Source organism: Zeugodacus cucurbitae, chromosome 5, assembly GCF_028554725.1.
Source record: "Zeugodacus cucurbitae isolate PBARC_wt_2022May chromosome 5, idZeuCucr1.2, whole genome shotgun sequence".
In the NCBI taxonomy this organism is placed as follows: Eukaryota; Metazoa; Arthropoda; class Insecta; order Diptera; family Tephritidae; genus Zeugodacus; species Zeugodacus cucurbitae.
Genome location: NC_071670.1, coordinates 21,038,868 through 21,050,459, shown reverse-complemented (window position 1 = coordinate 21,050,459; position 11,592 = coordinate 21,038,868). Strand labels below are relative to the sequence as shown.

Sequence of the window (11,592 nt, the reverse complement as noted above, 5' to 3'; positions counted from 1 at the left end):
TACATGCATACATATGTGCGTAAATATGTGCCTCATGGTTTGTTGTAAAATCTTCGTTGCCACGGACAATGAATGGCTGCAAATTGTGATTTTTTGTTCTCAAATCAAAGACTTGTAAACAGTGTCGCCCGTTCATAGGGAAGCTCCAGGTCCCCAACTCATATTATCGTTTATATTTTTATGTCTTGATTCTTACAATAATCAATCGTAGTATATTAAAATATGGCATAATATATTGGTAGAATATTTCAATACATTCAATTATTGAAGTTATACTTCTTATACGACTTCGGAAAAGATTGCGATAATTGTTTAACGCTTCAGTGGAGAGGGAATAGCGTTGAACAATTAACGCGAGAGAGAGAGAGAGAGTGAATGAGAGTAAAGCAGAGTAAAGCAGAGAACTTAAAGCACTTGCCATGCTTATGCTATTTGAGCAATTCTTGTTTTTGTAGAACAATGTTTAAATTTTTGGTTGGTGACATGTTCACATGTGTACGCATATGTATGTTCGTATGCTTGTGTATTATTTGTTTTTCTTTCGTTTCTGTTTCATTTCTGCGAATTCTCAACTATTTTGTGTGACTTTTGGTTGAAATACTTTGCGTTGGCCGTTGAAAAGTTAAGACTATACTTCACAGGATCATTTCTGTAGTCAGTCTTCATTTACTTTCATTGCAAATCGAAAGCAGGGATAAAGGGATGTCCAGCTTATTCCAGTGTGAGAGCACCTCAAAATTTGCGTTTTTTATAACATTTTGCAATATCGCCAGATCAGACAAAATACTAATTTTTGGGCATTTAAATAAAAATACCCAACATTTATTATGGTTAAAAATTATTATATACTGAATGTTTAATATAAAATAACTTATTTCAATTTCATTTAGCGATAAAATGGTATATTAAAATAGCCGGTTTTCGAAGTTTCAGTAATAAATATGGTCAATTATTAAGTGTCAACTGAAAATAAATCAATTTCTTTTATAATTTTCCATGAAAAATTAGTTTCTCGATGCTGCAATTCACAAAAATATTCTTAAACCACTTTTAAATTACGCGTTTTCATTGATATTTATTGTTTTAAGTTCTTATTAGTGATCTTGCAAGGCGGCTAAAAATGTCTCCATCGCATTATTTTTTTGGCAACATTTCAATCTGGCCTTTCCAGTTTCCCAATTGCGAAACGTCAAAACCTCCTCATCTCGACAAACTGTCAATGTTTAGGTGGTTTTGACGTTTACAATTGCGCTCTCACTTCCAGAGATATGAGAGTTGTACATCTCTTTATCTCTGTCGAAAGTATTAGCACCCGCGATGAGGAGGTATATCGTTTTATCTGACAGCGTGAGGTTTATGAACTTCATTTCTAATTTTGTCTTGTGGCATATTAGCAATGATGTCTCGGTTACAACGGATAAAACAACTTCTGAGTGGTTATTTTAATGAATAAATTCCAAGGTTTTATACAAATAATAATAATTAATCATGTTGATGATTTCTCAGATAGAGTGTTTAAACAGTCAAACATCTTGATTTATCAGAAACATTTATGAACGGCAACGAGCCTCCTGAAATCTGTACCAAATTTTGATTTCGTTGTAAGATTACAATGAAATGAAACAAGAAATTCAGTCGTTGCTATTTATCACAATGAGCAAGACAAATGTCATATTCTCACTCACTTGGCGATTTGTGTGCGGTAGAATGCAAAATGAACCCTAGCGATAATTATAATAGTAAAATGATATGCATTTCTTGGGATATCACTAAGAAGTATAACTTCTTCCGCGCGTAGGGACTCCACGCACCATTTTTTTTATATATATGCTAATTGTGGGTCAATATTATACAATACATAATTAGCGCATTTATAATTCGGGAGGGATCACTTAAAACGGCTCTGTATAGCTCGATGTATCGAAGGTTTAATGGCCGCCTGCGCAACGTCAAAACGACACAGCATTGCGTTGTTAGTAGAAAATCGGTAAATATGTATGAATATGTATGAGTATGCAAACATATCGACATAAATTTTTGCGAACCTGAGAATTTGTGCTGAAAATATTTTAAATCGACTCAAAGGCTTTGTTGCCACTTTTGTACCTAGGTTTTTGCGGTGTTGGAACTTTTCCTTGTGGAAAAGAAAAATCTTCAATTTATGATTTTTGTCATCGTCGCGAAAAGGCGTTTGTTGACATGCCATACGCGGGGCGGTGTGTATGGTGTTGGTTTTATGCAATGCGTGCATATGTCCTTCACTGATAAGAGATAACGAGACAATTGGAATTTTGGAAGATGTCCATATGTCTACATATGTACGTAAGGGCTTTTGTATATATGTAGATATACACATGTATAATGAAATATGTAGTCAATTTTAGTATTGTAAGAAATGCATTTAATATAAAAATATAAACATTAAGTAGATATATTATTTTAATCGCATAATTTATTTGAATTGAATAAATGACGGGATATACATACGTATCTTTGAATAAAAACTACGGAAAAATACCGTTCTGTGCGGCTTTCCGTCTAGTTTATTATTAAAATTTCTTTACATTCTTAAACTATACTTAGGTTAAAACTACTTAAAGCTGTTGTGCTGACTTGTCATCATCAACGACTCGGCATAAGATAAACAAACTATATGATTTTTTAGAAATAAGATACCAACAACGTACTTATCTACATACTAGCAGACCACTCCGGCTTCGCACGGGCTTAATCAAATAATTCAAAAGTTATAAGTTTTTACGCATTTATACATACTCTCATATATATATATATATATCTCATATATATATATACATATGTTTGTACTTTGCAGTTTCATTCGTGAGTTAAAAAAAAATGAGGAAAATTCGAACATCAAATTATATTTTATTTGCAATGAGCTAAAATTTGATTATGACCTCAAGGCTTTGATGACGATTGTCTTTCTCTCTGATTTTGAAGGCGTTGGGAACGCACAGAGTTCGACTCCCTATTGTGAACTTGTATATTTCTAATATATTGTTCTTCAAGCCCCTGCATACGCAAGCAGCTGCGAACACTCGTTACTCGACTCTCTGGTACGCGATTGCGAAACGAAGAGAATGACTTGCAAGACGATTTTCAGTTTCAGGTTAAGATTCTCCATCACGGAGTCTTTTTGTTGCCCTCACATGGGAACTATTTCAAGAAAGAAAGTTGAGATTCTAGCAATAAATATAGCCTATGTTACTCGGGATGAATGTAGCTTTCCAATGGTGAAAGAATTTTTAAAGTCGACACAGGAGTTTTTGAGTTTATTCATTACAAACATAGATACAAATCATTCCTCTTTATTACTATAAAATATATACAAAATGTATAAAAGAAATATTAATAAAATATATAATAACTGTATATAAAATATCATCATATCCCGCTAAGACCAAATATCTTCCATGTTTACATCATAATCTGGCTCCGATAGACTATTACCATCATCAAAATCTAGCCCATCTTCACTTTCCCAGAGCACTTGTCACATTTCATCGTTTTTGAAAGTCCTCGCAGAGGGTACAACAGGAAGGATAACAACAGGAATATAAAATATAAATTCTAGCATTTTCAAATTCATACTATATTGGATAAAGATTAATATTATTATGTTAATAAGACTCTAACAAATAATTTCGACCAAATTAATTATCACAAAAACGGTACTCACGGATTTTTTTTTAGATCATTAAAAGAGAAATAATTCTTTCATACATAACTTTTGTGTATCTTGAACCGCTTTCGCAGCGCAAGGAACGGAAGCCCTCAAAGATAAATAATTTCCCCCGTTTTTTACACATTTACCACTGTTTCGCTCCTATTGGTCGCCTATAGCCTTCCTCGAGAAATGGACTATCCAACACAAAAAGAATTATTCAATTCGAACCAGTAGTTTCTGAGATTAGCGCGTTCAAACAAACAAACAAACTTTCCAGCTTTATAATATTAGTATAGATGAGTGTTTGTTATTATATGTACATACATAAATTCGCAAATTAAGTTTTTTCTGAGCAGATCAACACAAATTTTTGTAGAGATTTGTAATAGTTATATTTCTGTTTACATTAGTTATATACAGTTATAAATAAAATAGAAGATTTTTTTATTAAACCCTTTAAAAAAATTGTTGTGAAAAAGTATTTTTTTGCTGAATTTTCTTAACTTTTTTCTATTTTTGAAGATTTATAAAGCTAAGAATTCTAACATATTTATTTCCAATCGAACCATTCAGGCAACATAGGAATAGTGTCATAATGAGGATGGAAAGAGAAACAGTGAGAGAGAGAGAGCAGTTCAAATATCAACGCAACATAGAGTTCTAAATTCCAGAGGCTTTCAAGTCAAGTCAAGTGTTCGATAATCAAGTACATGCAAAGCCTATTAACCCTTCGATGTTCATATGGGTCTGGCCAGACCCATTCGATCTTTAAATGTATGTAGATCTTTTATTTTTAATATCTGAGGCTTCTTAGTCCATGACTTCCTAAAATGTAGTGTGCTAAACACAATGAAGTAGCAAAATTAAGATTTTTGCTATATTTGTTGTAAAAATAATAATTTTAAACTAATTTCGTTTATTAAGCTCACTTGGGTCTGTGCAGACCCATATAAGCTTCTCATGTAAATTGGTTAACCGTTAGGTGTAAACAACTAAACTGTTAGCGGAGGCAGCGGCAGAGATAATTTTTTAGTTGACATTTGATAATTGAAGTGAACACGTGTTTTTTAATTAGTGGGAAGTGTTTTTTAAAATAAAATGGAACAAGTAAATATGGATGAAGTTGATGTGTTGACGCGTTTGCTTCGTAAGCTAAACGCAGCAAATGTGAGTCCGGAAGAACGTCAGCGACTTCAGGCACAAATTGAAGAAATTATGGGACAGAAGTCCGATCCATTTGAAACAAGTGGCGACGTAGAAGATGATGAATATTTTCCAGATGAAGATGACTTCGGTGAAGCATCAGATATAGAACAGGAAATCGAGTTAGAGGCTGTTCTGGATGAAAACCATGATGATATTGAGGATTTGTATAGAGAAGCTATCGCCCTTGAGGCTTCAACTACAATGGAATCATGCAGCACATCTATTACCCAGGGCCTTATATACAGGTCGAAAGATGGTAGAATGTGGAATTCAAATCCTCCACCACCTGGAAGGCCTCGTTGCCACAATGTTACAACTTTTACTCGTAAAGGGCCACTACGAGGAGCGTCACCGAGTCATAAAGCTCTTTTCAAGCTATTGCTGTCTCCTGAAATCGTTAGTATCATTGTGCGGGAAACCAACAGAAAAGCCGTTGAAGCGTTTCGTCTATGGAATGAAAAGCATCCCAGTAATAAACAGCGTTCTTGGGTAATGACTGACGATGACGAATGTATGCTTTTTTTGGGATGCTACTTATTGCTGGTGTATTCCACTCGAATTCTCAGCCAGCGAAAGAATTGTGGGCCAGCTACAATATGCCAATTTATAAGGCCACTATGTCATTGAATCGGTTCAAGAGCTTAACTACTTTCACCCGTTTCGATAACAGTGGTACTCGTGCTGAGAGGTTGAAGCAAAGCAAAACTGCTGCCCTGGACGATGTATGGCTAATGCTGATGGCCAATTTAGAGAAAGCATACACTCCGGATTGTCATGTAACCGTCGATGAACAGTTATTTCCATATCGTGGGCGCACTCGATTCACCCAAAATATTCCGAGTAAACCGGCAAAATATGGCATGAAAGTGTGGTGGATTTGTGACTCTGTTTCAAACTACCCTTTGAAAGATATAATTTATACTGGAAAACCACCAGGTGGCCAGCGAGAAACGTATCAAGGTGAACGGGTCGCCATGAAATTGATGCAAAATTATATGGACAGCGGTAGGACTGTTTATGCTGACAATTTTTTTTCAACATACAACTTGGCAGAAATGTTGATGAATCGTAGAGTGGCTTTTGTCGGTACCGTAAGAAAAAATAAGACCTTCATTCCGCATGAATTGCTTAACCCGAAGCGTGATGTTAAAAGCACTTTATTTTGTTATCACAATAATAATATCGGTCTGTGCTCGTATATGGCAAAGCCGAAAAAGCCAGTAATTATGTTATCCACTGCCCATTACCGTCAAAGCACCGATCCATTTAAAGGATTCAAGCCAGATAAAATTTTGGACTACAATAAATTTAAAGCGGGGGTAGATACAATGGATCAAATGTTGACGGGCTATTCGTGCAAACGCTCGACAAACCGTTGGCCACTAGCAATGTTTTATAATATGCTGGATATTGCCGGTTTGGCCTCATTCATCATCTATGACGAGCTGAATCCGGCAAAGCAGAGTGATAAGAGGCGCTCATTTATCATTGAATTGGCACGGCAGCTAGTTATTCCACATATGACGAAACGGGCGACTAACCCATTAGTATGGAGGTTTGATCATATAAGACAAGCAATGAATCTTTTCAATATCAAGGTGAGTATGAATTATATACACACCTACATATATCTCCGCGTATAAAGATATGTGTATGCATGTATTCATATTTACTAATTTAAAATAAATTATTTCGCAACTTTTAAGTACCGGAATCTTGTCCATCGACATCAGATGCAACACAGCAACAATCATATGCTCAAGTTGCTTCAAAACGGCCATCGTGCTACCATTGTGCTGCTTCTTCTTCGAAAAAGCGACGTAAAACTCGTTATAACTGCAGCAAATGTAATCGTCCCATATGTCTTAATGAACATTCCATGCAACTATATAGTTGTAAACCCAATTGCTCTTCATAATTAATACTAATCCGTTCAAATAAATAAATAAAATTATTTTTAAAACCGTATTTCTTACATTATTTTTATGGGTCTGGGCAGACCCTTATGATGCACTTACCGCATCATAAGGCACCGAACATCGGAAGGTTAAACAGATCCTCTATGTGACAGTTATCACATGTAGCTAAGTCAAGTCAAGTATGCATAACTGGAGATTAAGCGTACGTGTGATGTGAGTAAGCAAAAATGTGCCAAGCAGTGCCGACCACGGTTCTATACTCTTCTTTGGTCTGTTCCCTTTCTGCAAGGCTTTGGCTTATGAGGTCGAAATCAGACTGCATTCAATCCTAACTTCTGCTTCTCTGGACAATGGTAAAGCAGGTGGTAACTTGTTCGGCTGTGCTGGAAAGACAAAAGATCTTGCTTAAGCATGTCCTACAATTAAGCCAGATATGAAGACATGAAGTCCGAAAGCTCTGACCTCTTCATTGAGTAGTGTAGCCCCGTTTCATATGTCATTACAATTCTGTTGGTAACTAATGTTTGAATAGTACGTACACGCCCGTGGCCGACTGCCTCCAGGCCACGTAGTCATCTGATCCCCCATTATATTCAGGGGCTGATTTATTTATATAGAGTGGGATCTTGCACACGATATCTGGGTTCACTGAAATTTTACTATAAGTCCCAATTTGAGATGTTTCAATGCATAAGTTTTTTACTTTCTCCCTCATTTCGAAGAGTTGGGTTTGTAATCTCTTAATGCGTCAAAACTTGGCTGACAACTCTGCACTAATTCTCCCATTCTATTTCACTATCGTACTCAACTTTTATATTTTTAAGCGCATTAATCAATCTCATGTGTGTTATTGCGTTATGCCTGAATTACATGTGTAGATATTCTGCATGTAGATAGGGACGCAAATGATGTATCGATGTTTTCGTCAAAAAGCATCGATGTCTCGAATCTAAAAACATCGATGCATCGATGTCACTTTCAACGATGTTTTATGCCGATGTTTTATATAAAAATTTGACTTCACACTTTTTCGAGTATTAACTCGAAACCCTCTATTTGAATACGCTTTATTACATTGGAATTCGATGTTTGTAAAATACGGAGAATTCATTAAGGGAATGTGCGCTTGGACAATACTGCGGTTACTTTTATGATTTATTTATACAATTTAATTCTGGCGTATTCTACTGCGTTAGATCAGAGATTCAAATTACTGCATTTTATGGATGTTACGGCTAAAAGAAAAACTTTTTTCACAAAAATTCAAAGAATCGTACAACGGAATATTCGGATGAGTGTGAAACAGAATACTCGTTTGATATTTGGAACCAGAATAAACATTTGGTCCACCAAAAGGTGAAATGTAAGCTGTCAAATTTATCTACACTTACAGGGACGGAAGGTTGAAGAGAAAATGTATCTCGGCTGTTACCCCTACCAATCAAAAGCCAATAGAGTTTGGGTTGATATGAATACTGTGTTTCCGGAGTTGTATAAATATGCTTATTAATATTTACACATTGTGGCCACTTCAGTGCCGAGTAAACGACCGTTTTCTAAACCCAGGGCAATAATCACGCAAAAATAAAATCGAAAAGAATTGACAGTGAAAAAACTTTCCACGTCGTTGTTTTGAAATTCTGTTATTTATTGAGAAAAAACTTTAACAGACATAACTGTAGACGTACTACATTTCATTTATTTATGCTATTTATTTCTGGTTCTGTATCCCTTAGCTTTTTACACTTAATTTAAAATAAGTTAAAAAAGTTCAAACATACATTGATGTATCGATGTTTTAATGCCCGATGTTTTTGATTTCGATGGGTTTTGGAGAAAAATCGATACATCGAACCATCGTTGTTTCATTTCACGATGTTTGCATCCCTACATGCAGATCTGCACAAATTTTTCCAGTGAAAAGATATATACAATAATCTCCGCTTAAGTGCCCCCTCTGGACATGCAAGACTTTTGAGACACTTAAGCGGGAAAGGCACTTAAATGAATCCCGCTTAAGAGCCTCGAGGTTTTTTTTCAAATATTTCGATCTAATATTTTTTCTTTTAGAATGAAAATCACATAAATATGGAAGAAAAAACATTAGAAAAATATGTATGTGTTTTCCTTTTGACAATTCTCAGTGCATTTAATGTCAAAAGTATTAAAAGGCACTAAAAGGAGAAAAAATGCAAATAATTTTGTATTTGTGACTGTAATTTATTTATTTATTTATTAAATGAAAAATAATAATACAATTATTATTATACAAAATTTAAGGAGCACTAGCTGCAGAGGCTTTCAGCTCGCGGTAATATAGTCACTTAAGCGGATGCTCTTAATTTATATGGAAATTTAGAGAAAAAACAAAGATGCCGCAAAATATCGTCACTTAAGCGGTAAAGGCACTTACTCTGTATATATATTTGGCATAGGAACCGCTTTAAGCGATTATAGCCGAAATCGCAGAAAATACATGTGCAGTAAATTTTTACAATGAGCTGATTACAGTAAATAAATTAATTGAAATTTAAAAATGGAAATGGAAATAAAAAAGATTGCAACAATTGATTTTACTTCTAGCAGCCAAAAAGAAATTAAATAGTCTTTTGAGCTTGTGCGCATTAAATGATAGAAGAACACGGATATTGACGATTCCCATATACAGTGATCCCCGCTTAAGTGACCATATTTTGCGGCATTTACATATAAAATTCCCCGCTTAAGAGTGTCCGTCTAAGGGCCTTTCCCGCTTAAATGCCTGTTATATTTAAGCCACAAAAACTGTTTGCAAATTACCTCTTTTAAGTGCCTTTTAATATTGTTATTAATAAGTATTTTTGTTATTAATACTAAATAAATGTTATTTTCATTCGAAAAGAAAAAATATTATATCGAAATATTTGAGAAAGAGCTTGGTAAGTACCTTGAGGCAATTAAGCGGGATTCATTTAAGTGTTTTTCCTGCTTAAGTGTCTCAAAAGTCTTGCATATTCAGGGGGGCACTTAAGCGGGGCATATTTGGATGTAATTTTTTTGGAGAAGTCTGCCCCTCCCTCAAATAGGTTTTTTGTATATGTCTCGCAAACAAAATAAAGCTATATAAGTCAAACTTTCCGCAGTCGTTTCTTTTAGCCACTTCTTAATATAGTCACCTCCCATACAAAGGTTAGGTTGAAAATTACTAAAAAAAGAACAGAATGCACTATTGTTTTTATTCCACATATGTTGATAAGGTTTTCAGTTGCTTCGAAAGTAAGAAGAAACATATTTATAGGCTTCTTCATTTTCATTTCAATTTGTTAACGGCATTTATATCATTCATTGAATCCTTTTTCATGAAGACGTAATGCTATGTACAGAAAGGGCGTATGGTTTAGAGTTGCTTTCTATAGTATGAACTAATCGTGTTGCTTAGGGAAACACCGATTACCTTTAACACCCTTCCTCAACACGAGTAGGTCGTTTACATCATGACTGTTTAAAACCTAATAGTTTTACAAATTTCTCATACCTTAATTTACATAAATTCTTATTTAGAACATCAGCTATCATTTCATTAGTACATACAGTCTTGGCCAAAAGTATTAGGCACCCCATTAAAATACAAGTATTCTCAAATGTGGCTATCAAACTTACCACTTCTTTTTGTAAATGTCTTACATGGGTGTTTAACTGTTGATTAAACGAATAAATTTTGTAATATTAAAAGTATTAAAAAAAAATTAAGCTAAAACAAAAAATTGTCATTTTTAAGAAATTCATAAAATATTTTATAATATTTTTTTTTTTAATGTTATTATCACTAATTCATTGTATTTTCATTTCATTTACATATCATGTGTACGAATTGTTACTGCCCCAATCGGCTTCTACAAATCCTTCAATAGATTGGCCAGTACGACGATATACTAGTTTGTAGTTCGCTGTCATGAATAGATATCGTAAAATATGCTTGATACCTGCTTCGTGTTCTTTATGAGGATCTTGATTCCTTTTGAGCTAACTTCGCGACTGAATGTAGTATGTCAGGCCTCGGGCAAATAGCTAAGTACATTAATGGACCTATGGCTGACTGATATTTCTTCACGTCTACTTTGGTACACGATTCATTAGTGCACGAAATTTGAAAACCTATGTCTAATGGGGTTTTCGTCGTTCGACAATTTGTCATCTTATATTTTTCTAAGATCTCTTTAACGTATAATTCTTGACCAATTTCAATGCTACCGGTTTCACCGTCTCTTGTAATTTCCCAGAAAATAAGAGATTGGACCCTTATCGACACATTTGAAATTGTTTGCAATTTTTGCTTTGATTGCAAGGAGGTCTTCTCTGGTTTGACAACTTATAATGAGATCATCAACATATACAGCGATAAGTTACCCTGATTGCTCATTCTGTATAAACATTGTTCGTTGTTGCATGCTCTGAAGCCAATTCCTTTAATGACTTCATCCAATTTCTGGTTCCATTCTCTTCCTGATTGTTTCAGCCCATATATTGCTTTATTGAGCTTCAATACTCGTTCAGGATATCTCTTGTCGATGATATTTTTAGGTTGTTGCATGTACACGACATCGGATAATTCACTGTTAAGATATGCGCTACATACATGTGTATGCATCTTGAACTCTGCTGCTAATGCTAATACCATGCGTATAGTTGCATAACGCACTACTGGAAAAAATGTCTCTGTATAATTTACTCCAAATCTTTGGCTACATCCTTTTGCGACTAAACGTGCTTTAAATCGCTCTACTTCACCATTCTTATCAT

General features: G+C 34.7%; 1 protein-coding gene and 2 pseudogenes across 1 annotated transcript; all 3 read left to right on the top strand.

Moving 5' to 3' along the window:
• Positions 1-624: 624 nt before the first annotated feature.
• On the top strand, positions 625-711 carry LOC128922394 (small nucleolar RNA U3; annotated as a pseudogene).
• A 552-nt stretch (positions 712-1,263) lies between these two features.
• Positions 1,264-1,438, top strand: LOC114804320 (small nucleolar RNA U3; annotated as a pseudogene).
• A 3,363-nt stretch (positions 1,439-4,801) lies between these two features.
• On the top strand, positions 4,802-11,204 carry LOC128921982 (piggyBac transposable element-derived protein 4-like). Its single transcript, XM_054231095.1, has 4 exons — positions 4,802-5,383; positions 5,461-5,899; positions 5,948-6,492; positions 11,073-11,204. The coding sequence occupies exons 1-4, from the start codon at positions 4,802-4,804 to the stop codon at positions 11,202-11,204; spliced, it is 1,698 nt and encodes a 565-aa protein (XP_054087070.1).
• The last annotated feature ends 388 nt before the right edge of the window (positions 11,205-11,592 follow it).